General features: G+C 35.1%; 1 protein-coding gene across 50 annotated transcripts in view; it reads right to left on the bottom strand.

Moving 5' to 3' along the window:
• The window catches only part of LOC18439884 (Transducin/WD40 repeat-like superfamily protein), a 57,507-nt gene that overhangs the window by 24,530 nt on the left and 17,752 nt on the right, over window positions 1–15,225 (bottom strand). For 37 of the 50 annotated variants that reach the window (XR_016052787.1, XR_016052782.1, XR_016052784.1 and 34 more), the window contains 4 exons: window positions 11,035–11,068; window positions 10,400–10,469; window positions 1,320–1,411; window positions 680–754 (listed from right to left, as the gene is read on the bottom strand). Coding sequence is in view for 27 of the 50 variants with exons in the window: in XM_088862965.1 (XP_088719091.1) it covers window positions 680–754; window positions 1,320–1,411; window positions 10,400–10,469; window positions 11,035–11,068 (271 nt within the window). In the remaining 23 variants the exon portion in view is untranslated. The remainder of the gene's footprint in view (window positions 1–679; window positions 755–1,319; window positions 1,412–10,399; window positions 10,470–11,034; window positions 11,069–15,225) is intronic. The other 13 variants (XM_088862987.1, XM_088862986.1, XM_088862976.1 and 10 more) reach the window with 1 other exon arrangement.

The raw sequence follows: 15,225 nt of genomic DNA on the forward strand, positions 1-15,225 counted from the left end.
GGGTAGGATTGCAAATATTTTAGTTTTAAGATGACATGATTCTTCTAGATTAGTTAGAATCTATTTTGGAAAAGCTTTTGTTCATGTAGGAGAGGGATTCAGAGAGACGAGGCGTGAAATAAGGGAACTCATAAATTAAAAGGTGGTACAGCTTTAGAGAGAGGACTCGAGTTAACTTTTGGGTTTTTATTTTTGCCTATATTTAGAGATGGAAAGTTTCCCCTCAACTTGGATTTGATTCTACAAGAATTTCTTTTCAGGAGGGAAGAGTGCCTCTTTGGAGAAGAAGAGAGCTTCTTCTTTTGGGTACAGCCACTTATCTTCTCCTTGTGTGGCTGATTTTTGCATGCGCCAACAAGGACACCCTTGTCCAACAAAGTCATGAACACAAAAGAACAGACGTTTCAAACACACTGCATGAATTGTAGCTAGTAATGAGTGCGACGTGTGCAGATTTCATAGATAAAGTTGCCACAATATGCCAAAACAATTCAAAATGAAATTTTCATACAATATTGTTCCCAACAACTTACAAAATTCCAAGAAATTATGTATAAAGTGGTAGCATTTTAATTTTAGAGGTAAAAGTAAACTAAAGCCCGTAGGTAGACAAAGTGTGGGATATGAAATGACTAGTGCATGGCTTATAACATTCGTAACAAAGGACTACTGTACTTACTACAGATGGTTCTGCAGAAACATAGCCAATATCAAATATAAAAACTTTAGAACTACGCTCTGATGCACATGCAACCTGCAAAATTGAGCAAAACAGAAACAAACAACATAAGTAAAGAAAAAATCTATCACTATCTCATCATCCAAAATAACTCATGTAAAGGCAACAGCAGGAACTTTTATTGGACTCGATTTTAGGCTGTCAAATGGTAATGATGCCAATCAAATAACCAAAACAAATATTGAAACCGTCGGGAATTCTAGTGAGTTAGCATGCAGATGCAGTCAACTAAATCAACAATAAGATGACATAACCACAAACAAACAGATGGCACCACTATGAACATGCAGCTGAGACCACAAATTTATAACCACCTTAAAACGAGTGAAAGCGACAAAAGAGAGATGTGAACATATGAATAGGGCTCCATATAAAAGTAGATCGATAGATTAAGGAAGTCATCATTGAATAATTTTTAATGTAAAATAAATCTCCAATAATTTCAAAATATGTATGAGCGACTATCACCAATAGGCATCACTAGTGCTTAGAAGTATCTTGTATTTCCAGATTATGTTCAAGTAGAAAAACGAAAGGCTAGAATATTCGCAAGAAGAAAGGCCATCAACATATCCAGAACCTCATCTTGGTTGGCACGATTCCATCGAACAACATCAAGTTGCAGATCAACAGAAAGGTTCAGCAATTCTGCTGATGCATTGTCATTGTATCCTACAAGAATGGCATTCAAAATTCTTAAATGCTAAATATTCTTAAACCGAAAAGGCAATTTCCTTGAAAATAGTAAGGAGTACAAAAATGTAGTAGAACCTATGCTGAAAAGGGTACTCAGAGTCTGTGAATGTTCTGTAACAATCAGTTCTCTTTCCTAAAAATTGCATATTATTTTCATAAAGTGGGACAAGGAGTTAAAGGACTGCATGAAAGCCATAATATCACACATAATAAAATGGCACTTATGACTTCAACTAACTATACTTGTAAAACATAAAGAAGCAGGTTTCCAAGAGTCCAAAGTCTTGCATAACAATCACAAAGTAAAAGATGATACTTTAAAAAAAAAAAAAAGCAAACTGACCCCATCCTTTCCAGAGATAGTCACAGCATGACAATAAACACACACTAATTTCCTTGAAAATAGTAAGGAGTACAAAAATGTAGTAGAACCTACACTGAAAAGGGTACTCAGAGTCTGTGAATGTTCTGTAACAATCAGTTCTCTTTCCTAAAAATTGCATATTATTTTCATAAAGTGGGACAAGGAGTTAAAGGACTGCATGAAAGCCATAATATCACACATAATAAAATGGCACTTATGACTTCAACTAAATATACTTGTAAGACATAAAGAAGCAGGTTTCCAAGAGTCCATAAGTCTTGCATAACAATCACAAAGCAAAAGATGATAATTTTCAAAAAAAAAAAAAAAACTGACCCCATTCTTTCCACAGATAGTCACAGCATGACAATAAACGCACAATAACAAGTCAATATCGCAATCAACCGTATACAGATTTCATGTACATGCAGCCATCAGAAAGTCTTCTAAAAGAATATAGCCAAACCTACATTAAACTTCCTTCTATTTTGCATAATTAAAACAGTCCCACAATTTTATTTAAGCCCAAGTTCCATTTTTTAGCCTTTTTTTTTTTTTCGATGTACCCCCAGTTCAGACATTCAATATCCGAAATGGGACCTTCTTGTTTTCTAGCAAAAAAGCAATTTGGGCATGGGATGTCCAAACCAATATTTTTGTAACTGGGGGATTTTGGACATCCAATGTTTGAAACCACTTGGGATAATAAAAAAAGGACAAGAGTACTTGTCCTTTTTTTCTTATCCCAAAGATGGATTGACATTGGTGATTTGAACAGCTTATATCACTAAAAAATCATTTGAGCAGCCCAATTGTTGAGAGCAATGGCGAGAAGTATGGACACTCGAAATTTGGGCTTAATCCCATGTAAAGAAAAAAAATCAAAATACAGGATATTCTTGAGTGAAAAAGCAGCTTGGACGTCCACTGGCCAAACAAGTCTTTTACGCTAAAAAGTGTAAGTGATTCGAACATTGGATGTTCAAACAGTCCATACTTGTCATTTTTTTGGTCAACAAAGCAGTTTGAACATCCAATGTCCAAACTGCCTCAAAATACAAAAAATATATTAGATATATGTTCGAACTTGTTCGTTTTTTACTTTGGAAAAAAAAAAGGACCAACATTGGACATTGGATGTCCGAACAAGGGATAATTCAATGACTTGAGCATAAATAGAATTTACACGAGACTATTTTTAAATACCACAAAACAAAAGGGATTTTAATGTGATATATAAGTGATCCTGAGAAATGGTTTCACCTATTCGAGCATTTAAGTGATTCAAGAAATCCATCATTCAACACCACTCCAAGAGAGGCTACAGACATTTTTCTAGCAGTCTCCTCGATACCAAACGAAATTTTGCTATCCTAGATTCCTCAACAAACCCGGAGTCTAATACTACTCTTGCTGACTCTCGATGCACTAAAGCCTTCACAAAAATTGACAACAGTGGTATTGGCATATACAAACATTGATTAAAAGTTTCTCCCAATGAAATTTTTATGACTAGTGACACTCCATGGGATGATCCACCTAACATACATTTCAAATTGACGTTGTTCAGCTCCGAATAGTCAATAGATACGCCAACATTCAAAATAAACATAAATACATACATAAATATATACCATAGCATATTACAGTGTCATGTATATAAATATAGCGACACACATGCATGGACATGGCCGCATGCGCACACACACATATAATATAGGAAACCAGAAGTTCTACAGTACTTTACCCATGGCTCAAAAACCGCCCAAAATCCATCACATGGTCACGGTTGTCCAATAGTGTTTGAATCTTAATATTTTTTTCACATGAGATTTATCTAAAATTTTGAAGATAGGAAAGGCTTCAGGACCAAATTGTATCCCGATAGAGGTTGCAATTGCATGGGGGAGATTGGCAAGTGTTGGCTTACCAAGTTGTTCAACAAGGTGTTAAGAACAAAGAAAATACCAGACAAATGGCAAAAAAGTATTGTGTTACCTATTTACAGGAACAATAGAGACATACAGAATTGTACGAGCTATCGAGGGATTACACTAATGAACCAGACGATAGAGTTGTGGGAGAGAGTGGTTGAGCAACGACTAAGACGTGAAATGAGTGTAACAGAAAGTCAGTTCAGTTTTATGCCAAGAAGTCAACTATGAAGCCATTTTCCCACTTAGACAACTGATTGAGAAGTTTAAGACACGTTTGGTTGGTGTGAAAATATTTTCATAGTAAAATTGCCTTACACATGTTTAGTTAGAGGGAAGAAAGCATATAACAACAAAACCCATGGTAAAACATTCAACCATAAAACGGTCCACTTTCCATGAAAACAAAACCACACCTCAACCCATGGGGAAGCATTTCTCGAATTTTATTCACACACGAACCCACTATTCATTATTCACCGTTAACTATTCACTATTTACAATACAACATATATTATATAACATTTTAGTCATATATTTAATATAATATCATATTATATAATAGTATATTCATAATATTATATTATATTATACTAATAATATTATATACTATTATATTATATTAAATGATACGATTGTATACAATGAGACCATTTACCTTTGGAACATGGATAACACAATTACTTACAACCATCCAATGTGAAATCTAATAGCTTGGGTGTGTCACAAAGTTCGAGAAAATTTCTTTTGAACTTTGAGCTTCGTCAAGGAAATAAATGGAGCCACCCATAGTCATATCCAATGGTCAAGATTAATTGTGACCGCCTTGTACCAAAGATAAAAGGTCTCATTATATACTTTTCCTTTTATTATATATATATATATTATATTTATATTTATATATTATATAATATAATATATGGGAAAAGTTTATATAAGGTTGCAACGTTGAAATGCAGAATCACAGATGCACCTCAAAAATTCATCGAAAATGTTGTTTTAATGTTGAAAAAGCCCTCTAATCAATCATCTCGACATCGAGATCTATGAATATGAAAAAAAAAAAAAAAATGAATCTCAGAAATAGTGCATCTTGCAACACATTATCTAGACCGTCCATTTTCAAAACTTTCACATATTTATAGATCTACCTGATTTTAACCATTTTGGAATTTAAGGCGCGCTTTAATTGGATTAAGGTTGCAACCTTATAGAAACCGTACCCATAATATATTTATATAATATAACTTTGTTATATGATATTTCATATATATTATTTTAATAATATTTAAATAATGCATGTATAAATTTAACATATTCACAAAATATACTTAAATACCAAACAAGTTACCAAACATATGAAATTCATTACATAGAGTGCTTTTTAAATGTGTAACATGGAGTTAAGAAAGTTTAAAATAAAATCATGCAAAGTGTTTGCATATGTAAATATTTTTCCTGGGGAAATATTACGCACCAACCCAAATGTGCCCTTAGGGCGAAGCGAAAAGACTTGAACATGGTCTTTATTGATTTAAAGAAAGCATATGATAGAGTACCTAGATATTTAATTTGGTAGCTGTTGAAAAAGAAAGGAGTTACCAGATGCTATATTGACATAGTGAGAGATATATACAAGAGAGTACTAACTAGTGTGCAAACAACTAGCGGAGAGACAACTGAGTTCGCAGTAACAATAGGTTTAGTCCATATCTCTTTGTTTTGATTATGGAGAAGTTAACCAAGCACCTACAAGATGCGTTACCATGGTGTATATTGTTCGCGGATGACAATTTTGATTGATGAGACTAAAGGGGGCATAAACGCGAAGTTAAAATGTTGGAGGGATACTCTAGAATCTAAAGGTTTTAAAATTAGCTGAACTAAGACAAAATATATGGAATGCAAGTTTAATAATAATAGGAGTAGAAACAAGGGAGTAATTAAGATTGCTGGTAAATAAATACCTAAAAGAGATTGTTTCTGATAACCAGGGTCGATAATCTAGGAGAATAAAGAGATTGAAAAAAATGTCGAGCATAGAATTAGAGCTGGATGGGCAGCAGTGATTCAAAAAGCGGACCGCCCAGTGCCTAGGCGGTCCAGAAGGCCTGGGCTCATCGCCCAAGCCTAGGCGGCCAATTTGGGCGGCAGTACCTGGGTGGCTGCCTAGGCGGGCGCCCAACACCCAGCCCAAGGCGGCCGCCTAGGGCCTGCGCCCTGCCCAGAGGCGGAATTTTTTTTTTTTTGTATTGATTTTTTTTTTTAATATAAAGGGTTAGAATGATGGTTTTAAGTTCATTTGAAACCTAAAACATATTGGAGCCCATTTTAGAGAGATAAAGCCTCCAAAAACCTAGTTTTTGATGATTTCTTTAAGATCGAAGGGTTTTTCAAAGTTGACAAAAATTGATCAAAACATCACCCATTGATATTAGATTTAATTTTTGATGTTTTATAAATCTATTGGGGGGTTTTTTAGAAGATTTTGAGTCGTTAGAAGCATCTTTGAGGTGAAAGTTTGAAGATTGAGCAATCAATACTCAAAGTAAATGCCCTACATACCTAATTTTTATTTTTGTATACTATATATCCTTTTTTTTATTCAAATGGGCATCCTTTTCGAATTCAACTGGGCCGCCCAAGTTCTGGGAGCCCGCCTAAGCGCTAGGAGGCCTGGACTCCCGAGCCGCGTCGGACCCGCCTAACGCTTTTTGAAACACTGATGGGTGGAGTGTAGATGTGCATCCTGATTTTTATGTGATTGCTGCATACCATTGAGACTAAATGGTAAATTCTATAGGACAGCTGTAAGACCAGCCAACTTTATGAAACAGAATGTTGGGCAGTCAAAAACCAATATATCCATAGGATGAGCGCAGCTGAAGTGAGGATGTTGAAATGGAAGTGGGAAGACAAAAAATTATAGAATTTAAAATGAATACATATGAGGGAACCTAGATGTGGTTTCAATAGGCGATAAGAATGGGGAAAAGTAGACTTAGGTGAGCTGGCTATGCGCTAATACAACATCCTTTAGAAGGTGTGATTTGGTTCAAACGGAAGGCTCTAAAAAGGCAAGAGGTAAGACCAAAAGGACATGGATAGTAGTAAGAAAGATATGGTGACTTTTAGTCTTATTGAGGGTATGGCCCTTGATAAAAAAAAATGGGAGAACACGATTCATGTAGCCGATCCCAAATAAATGGGATTAGGCATAGTTGATGATGACGATAAGATTTATCTGAAATTTGGGGCATGTGTATATATTACCAACTCACACCCAAAAATAATTGTCAAACGATAAAATGACAAAATACCATGAAACTTTAGAGGGGTATTTTGGTCATTTGATAGTTCAAATTAGTTTTTTATATTTTATCCAGGTGCGCCTCACTAAGGCATACAAACCGGCAAAATTTCAAGACTATGATTTGTAAAAAAAAATTAAAATTCAAACATTATCGGATAATTGTGACTGCATGATGGACTTTGGACAGTGGTAGGCTATGGGTGAAGTACTATAGAGCTTCACCTATAGGTGTTTGTTTGTATGTGTGAGTGTGTCTATATATATATATGTGAAAACCCACACAGCCCCACTAACAAGAGCTCACATAGCTCTTACTATAGAACCAAAATTCATTGCCTCAATGATAGATGCTTCATCTAATATGGGCTATATAAAAGATGACAACCTTAATGCATAGAATACACAACAAAGTGGAGTTAAACTTAGTCCCCAATCTAAGTCGTCCAAATCCTTTATATGTCTTCAAAACTGGGATTGCAAAGCTATGCTTCCCCATCCACCTTGTTGGAGTCCAATGGAGACCAAAGAATGCCCCAATGCAACGTCCATCTTGTTGCACTCCAAAGACACTCCAAACAAACATTGTCTTGCTCAGGAAGCCAATATAGTAGTATTCAAGACAACAAATGAGCGATCTTCCACTTAGGAACTTAAAAAGGAGGAAACATTGAGACCTGTCATTGTCCCTTAGCCAGGCCTTGTATTTCCCTAACTCTCAAGAGCTACATTACTTTAAATGAACAAGCACTAGTGCTAGTGTAAAATAAAGGAAGCAACACTATGCCAACTCATCCATGCCTTTTATAGAACACTGAACCTGCTGTCTGTTGGCCCCAATCATGAACTCTAGAGGTGTAAATGACATGAAGACAGATGTAAACCCATCAAATTTAAATGTACTCCTTGGGACAATGCAGATCTTGATTAGCCTCCACCAAGGATACCCAGCCTGACTAATGAACTATCCATAGCAACCCAAGAGGTTGTCCAATTGTTTGACAATCTAAAAGTGACCAGAGACAATAGGTAGCCGACAAGAGATCCTGGATTTCTTAAAGAAAAGTTGTGCTATTTTCAGATACCTGTACACAAAATGTTTCGCAGAACATCACAAAGATTTACATATAAAAAAAAAAAAGAATTATCATTTCCAAACAACACTCCAACATTGAGATATCTAAATAGTCTGCTGGTTGAATTTCATCATGAGGAAAAACATAGGAACCAGGAATGCCAAAAGGGAGTAATTTAAGGCGACTTCGATAGATTTAACTTTGGTAGATTTATCAAAAGGTATGCCACTCGAGGAATTTCAGAAATGCCACCTCACAAGTTTCATGAATGCTAGAAGGTTTGATGGGCATTATCATCAAGACCTTAAAAAAAAAAAAAAAAACTATGGCTGCTTGGATCCTAGGAAATCTCAATCCAGAACTGAGATTCGTGGCTTTGGGGTATTCAAACCTGTTTGACACCCAATGAACACCCAAATCCACTAGGATTTATGCCTTCCCACTTGGCCCCATATCCTGGATTCATCAATCCCAATAAAAAATAATTATTTACAAATCTTTGATTTGCATATCCAAGTTTGCATGGTTAAGAGAGGGAGGAGTTAGAAAGAAAAAGAAGTTGCAAAGGGAGAGAGAGGACAGAGTTAAAGGCACAGTTAGAGATAGAAGAGTTACAGAGAGAAGCAAAAAAGGAGTTACATAGAGATAGAGAATGGTTAGAGAGGGGTTAGAGAGAGAAGGGGTACAGTTAGAGAGAGAAAGAACTTAGAGAAAGGGAATGGTTAAGGAGAGCGAGGAGCAAAAGAAAGCGGTTAGAGAGACAAAGGGCATAGAGAGAGCACAATTAAAGAGCGAGTTAGAGAGAGCAAGCACAGTTAGAGTGATCATGCACAACTAGAGAGAGAGAGAGAGAGAGAGAGAGAGGTTAGAGGAATAAAAGAGTAAGAGAGACTTTCAAAAGCTTAGTAAGTTTTACTTTCAATGTCAAAATAATGTGTTTATCCAAAAAACTGAGAACTTAAAACTTTTAACTTAAAAAAGTCATAGTTTTAAGTAAAAATAAAAGATCTTCAAATAAAAAAATAAAAAAATAAAAAAAATTACATTCTAATGATTGAAATAAAAACTATTTGCCCTAGCAACTGTGGGGAGAAATACAAAAGGATATAAATAGATTTAAACCAAAAAATAGGAAAAATAATAAGACTTTCAATAACTTCAAAACAATAAATAGATTGGTGTTGACATGAAAATAATAAATTGATCAATGTTTACGCCTATAAAAGGTTCTAATAGATTAGTAAGATACAAGTTTTTACAATTTGAAAATATAATAAAATTGACAAATCCAGGTTTTACAAACAAGTAAGCCAAATAGTGGAAATATAAAAGTTGGGTCCATCCAGATGCTCCCCATCAGACATTCAATTAGTATCTAGGATTTTTGTTTCCTAGAAGATATAAATCCAAGATTTGACTTAAACCCGGACCTCAGAATTCCAAGGAGGCAGGGAGCTAAACAACAGCTTAGTTTCTTCTAGGAAAACACCATATATATTTTACATCAAATTGAATGCCATCAACAGCATGATTCCAAAAAGGAGAAGGGACAAAGAAAACAATGACTCAACAATATAGTCTAATTACCAGCCAGCAAACTGAGCCGCTATAGGTCAAAGAAGAGCACAGTATATGAACAGACCATTTATTAACAAATAAGTCCACCCCCCATCCCATTTAGATTTGTAGAAGAAAACTCCTATACACTTAGTTCCAAATTCCTGAAAGCAAAGGAGTTGTTGGGCCTCTCAAATGCATCCGAAGCTGTTAAAACTTAATTGCTTCTCAAAATAAATCATGGTTATTTTACCACATGATTGGATGCATCAACTTTTGGTGCAAAAAGTGAGAAAGAAAAAGACCGCAGATAAGTTTGTCGACAAGAGTCCAATTACTAATCACCAACTAATAGATGAAATGTGCTGGACATACTTTTTTTTAAGGAAAACATGTTGCAGGGCATTGCTTATCAAAGTCAGTAAAACCATAATATTTTGAACCATTAGTTGAGGTTTTGTTGATAGTTTAAGTTTTGACAACTAGAGTGTCATCGTCATCATCTCATCGTCATCATCATCCAAGCCTTATCCCAATTATTTACGGTTGGCTTTTACAACTGGAGTATGATGTTATAATAAATGAATACACAAAAATATGCATAAACCCCATGCATTCTACAAAACCTTGCACCAAAAAAGTTTAGTAAGATACAGTAGCATATGTTCGTCTAAATATGAAAGAAAGACTCTAAGAATAACAAGTAAATGCAAAAAAGCTTACCAGATGATAGAGCTTGAAAGTCATACACAGCCAAATATCCTAGCCTTCTTGTTGATGCCAAGTACACTCCCTGGAAATATTGGAGTTAGACAATTTTGATACCAGAGCATGTGATACCAAAAAAAAACAGTAAAATGAGTAAAAAAATAGAAATACAATACATTCAATACTGCTTCACATAGAAAAGCACAAGCAACTTCATGATTATTGTCTGAGACTGCATAAAGTAGCAAAAATAGCAGCAATGTGAAGTTTGGTTTGCTCATTTTCACAAAGAGATTTACTTATTTAACTAAAAACAATTCTGATGATCAGATAAGTGACTAATCAACCAAGAATGCATAAATCAAGTAAAATGCAGTTATCATAAACCATTTGATGGGGAAACAACAAAAAAGAAAACCATCCTCATGTGTACATGGCACACAGAGTGCAAGATCCAAATAATAAGCGAACCAACTACATCATTATCATCATCATCGGAGCCTTATCCCAACTATTTGGGGTCAACTACACGAATCCATTCTGCAATATCAATACACAATTTTTTTTTTTTTTAACACATAATTGATCAAGGAAGATGTCAATCATCCAATGCTTGCACAATCATGCAAGAAATTTAAACAGTTCCTCACCTTCATGTCAAATTCAAGTGCTGATATACCATCCCTGAAAAGATAATAAATTAGTGAGTTAACAAACAATCAAACACTTGCCAAAGATAGCATGTGACTATCCACTCCCAATCTCTCACAAATAGCAAACGGTCATAACCAAAAGAGGTGCATCCATTGCCTTTGTAAGGTAAGAAATGAAATGCGAAACCAATTATTGGACCAAAAAAATAGAAAATCGAAGACTAAATCAATAAAAAATTTGTGAATCACTATGAAAATATCTCATCACCTAGCTCATCACAAAAAACACATAATTCGATGCAAAAAAGGTAGAACTTTTATTTACAATAATTAATAGAAAGTAGGTTAATAGAAGTGAAATAGATAACCTTTAATTGACACCAAAATTTCCACAAAAACATAAAATTTCCACAAAACCAGAAGTCATCTTTTGTACCTTTGGTTAATGGAAAATCTCTCGTGGGAAGAGATTTCCATTGACAACGCTGCTTTCCCATGTTTGTTTCACAAGAAAGCAAAAAGGTTCACACTGCTAGACAAATTAGTAGGGTACCATGGAAAAGCCATGCCTTTCCTTGCAAGGTATGATGCCGATTTCTCAAAAATCTCTCTCTTCAAAAAATCCCTCTCATGAAGAGAGATTTCCATATCGAACCAAACATTCCTTACATCGTTTTAGATATTTCCAATCATTGTTTACACAAGTCGTTTCCATTATAGACTGATGAAGCTTCTATATGGAGGGTGATGACTACAGCAGAGAATTATGATTAGTCCAGAATGTCATGGATGTGCTATATAAAAAACAAAAGTGAAGTTCTTTCTGTTTTTCAACTGTTTTACAAGATGTTTCACGCTATATTTCAAGCATATTATTGTTTATTTGGAAAATAGAATGAATACACCTTAAATTTCAAATAATTGAAAAACCTTTCGATCAAATGAAGTTACCATTCACAGCAAAATGATGTGAAAGAAAACAGTCTTTGAAAATAAACAGTTCTTGCAAGTTCATTGTAGCTTGAATAAATGTATCAAAGTACTTCGAACTAAAAGTTGTTCCAACCTTGACTCTCTTGATGTAACATAAGATCATACTCTCACTAATCTTCACTTACAAGACCATACTTTAAATCCAAATAATGCTAAATATCTACAATTTCAGCAGGTAATCATCCACAAAACTAAATAAACCAACTTGTGTTAATCAACATGCAATTTTAGGAATTCGTTTTAATGCACACGAAATAAAAGTTCAAATCCATAATGGACTGAAATTGGTCTCTAAAGAAAATCAGATAATTTAAAATTGATCCTAATAAAATTTAAGGCTAACCTATAGAGCCTGATAGAAGATGGTGTAGAATAACTTAAAATAATTCTGGAGGGTCTCCACAACTAGTTCTAGAGTTTTGGAATTAATGAGGTTGTAAATAATTAGGGTTTTGACTTTAGGTGTGAAATTAAAGTGTTAAGGTTTCATGGGATTTTACAAAGGGTTAAGTCTAGGTAGTACATAAGTTACTTTAAAGGTTTTAGTGGATTTTTAATGGGGAATTTTTACTGGTTGAAGGGTTACGATATAAGAACGACTTTGCATAAAAAAGAAAATAGGATAAACTCAAGGATATTTATAAAAGGATGAAGAACACTAAATAATTCATGGAAATAAAAAGGGAAAAAAGGACAAAAAGCATAGTTGTTGTAAACGTCTGGGAACCCGAATCGTTTTAGGAACCGGAATCGCGACTGGCCAGAAGTTTCCCGTTGTAGGAATTGTTGTCCATACAATAGGAATCGTTGGCAACGAGATTCCTAATTGCAGGAATTGAGTATCGATCGGCATAGGTCCAAGTCTCATCCACATATAGAATCGAGATTCCGGCCTCCTTGGAATCGAGATTCCCATCCCCCCGGGTTCGACACTCCAAGTATTAAGTTTCTCTAATACACGGAATCGAGTTTCCGACATATGAGCAATCGAGTTTCCGATATACACATAATCGAGTTTCCGATATGCGTGGTATACGCGGAATCGAGTTTCCATCATTTATGGAATCGTGCTTCTAACATGTTAGGAATCGAGTGTCAATCATCCATGGAATCGTGCTTCTAACATATTTGGAATCAAGTTTATGAACTATGTGAATAAGAGATCCATGCTGGTTTGAGATAGAGAATTACAATAGCGGAACCGAGTTTCCGCCATCACTTGATTCAAGTTTCTGACATATGTGGTACGTAGATATGTTGTTGTGTAGAGTCATGATTCCTACATATTTGGAATCAAGTTTCTGAAGTATTTAAGGGGTGAGTTGGTCAGGTGTCACTGAGTAGAATTTTTAGACATTAGGAGTAGTGCAATACCATTTAGGAAGTGTCAGGTGTCACTAGATTGTTTAGACTTTAGAGTTTAAAGCTTAGACATTAGAGGAGTTTGGGTTTTCTCAAGCTCAAGCCATAACAGTGTGTGGTATAGGGCCTATACGCATTGTCGCAGCTGCAAGGCTGCATGTTGTGCATGAAGGAAAGATGGTGGCATCGACATGTGTTAGTGTATCATCTGAGAGAGAACGTGGTTGGCAAAGTTAGCACTGGAACACCAACTTACCCCTTCAAGAGAATGAACTATCAAATTTAAATATTTAGAGTTTTAAAGTACTAAGTTACTAACTACTAAACATGACGATGATGTCTTTTTCAGGTAACAAAGGCGGTTATAACTTAACAACTATCAGACCATTTGAAGTTTAGATTTTTTTGGAATAGATTTTTTGGAACCAAGAGGACGTGGCCATGTGATCATTAAGAGTTAAGAGTTAAGAGTTAAGACTAAGTAATCCACATCTTTACCCTCATTAAAAAGCACACAGCTCGGTTTGTTACTTTTGCACTAAGTTTTTTTAATAATATTTTTTGTTTAGGAGAACATGTGTTTTATGTGAATTCCTTTTTATTTATTTGTTTAAGAGAAGCAATCCCTACTCCCTCCTAGACCAAATCATCAAATTATCTCGAGACGGACACCTAATCACAAGTTACAAACAATGATCTTATACATATTCTTTTTCACCTAATCACAAGATACAAGATGCAAATATTTTTTACTCATCTTTTTCACAACTATTGAACACTCAATAATTGTGAAATGTATTCCATAAAGAGATTGCAAGAATGTTATAGTAATTCATACTTAAATATTCCACATCTTCTTGCTCGTTATGACAAGGCACATAACACTGTATGTTTGTTTTGCACTATGAGTTTTTCGTAATAAATTTTATTTTTGAGAACATCATTTATCTTTGAAACCATTTTTTTTTGTTTAGGAGAAGCAATCCCGAGTCCACACGACACCAGAGCATCAAATTTTTGGAGTTGGAGTTGGACTATATACAAGTTACAAGATGCAATTTTCTTTTACCATTTAATTCAAATATTGACCAATAAAAAATGGTGTACTATGTTTGATTAAGTGTGGGACGTAATCCACTAAGAGATGCATATAAATGCATCTTTAGCTTATTTCACCAACATGTGGACTGCGCACTAAGTCAAGAGAGCACTATGGCTTACAGATGGCCTTCCCTACACCCAAGATAGTGTGATCTATCGCTTACCGATGGCGTTCCCTTCACCCAAGATAGTGTGATTGTCAATGTGATATTGGGTTCCCCCATAATGATTGGTGGTCTTGCTGAAATGTTGGGAGTTGGGACCAGTATATGTGGTTCTTGTGACTTTATTTATTAGAGGTTTTATCCGAGACAATACGAGACTAAGAGTGAAACCCATTATTGTTATTTTCTATTTTTCTTTGTGCTTTTAGTTTCTCCCTCCATGAAAGCAAGCCAGTAAAAGAGAGAGAAAGTCCATTGAGAGAGATAGGATATATAAAAAAAATGGAAGAAGCAAGAGAAAGTCCATTGAGAGAGAGAATATATAAAAAAAATGAAAGAAGCAATCGCAGGGGAGTGAGAAAAAAAGGGGAGTGAGAGAAAAAGACTGGCGACAGGTAGAGAGAGAGAGAGAGTAGAGAGAGATTGGCATGGGGGACGAGGGAAAGAGAGAGTAGAGAGACAGTTGCTAAGAATTAGCATAAGAAAAAATTTCAAGAAATGTCATGAGCAAATACATGGTAGCTGACCCATGAAAAATTAAGGAAAGTGGGTCCAAGTAAAAAATTTC

This window comes from Amborella trichopoda, chromosome 3 (assembly GCF_054954075.1).
Source record: "Amborella trichopoda isolate Santa Cruz 75 chromosome 3, AtrichopodaSantaCruz75HAP2 v2.0, whole genome shotgun sequence".
In the NCBI taxonomy this organism is placed as follows: domain Eukaryota; kingdom Viridiplantae; phylum Streptophyta; class Magnoliopsida; order Amborellales; family Amborellaceae; genus Amborella; species Amborella trichopoda.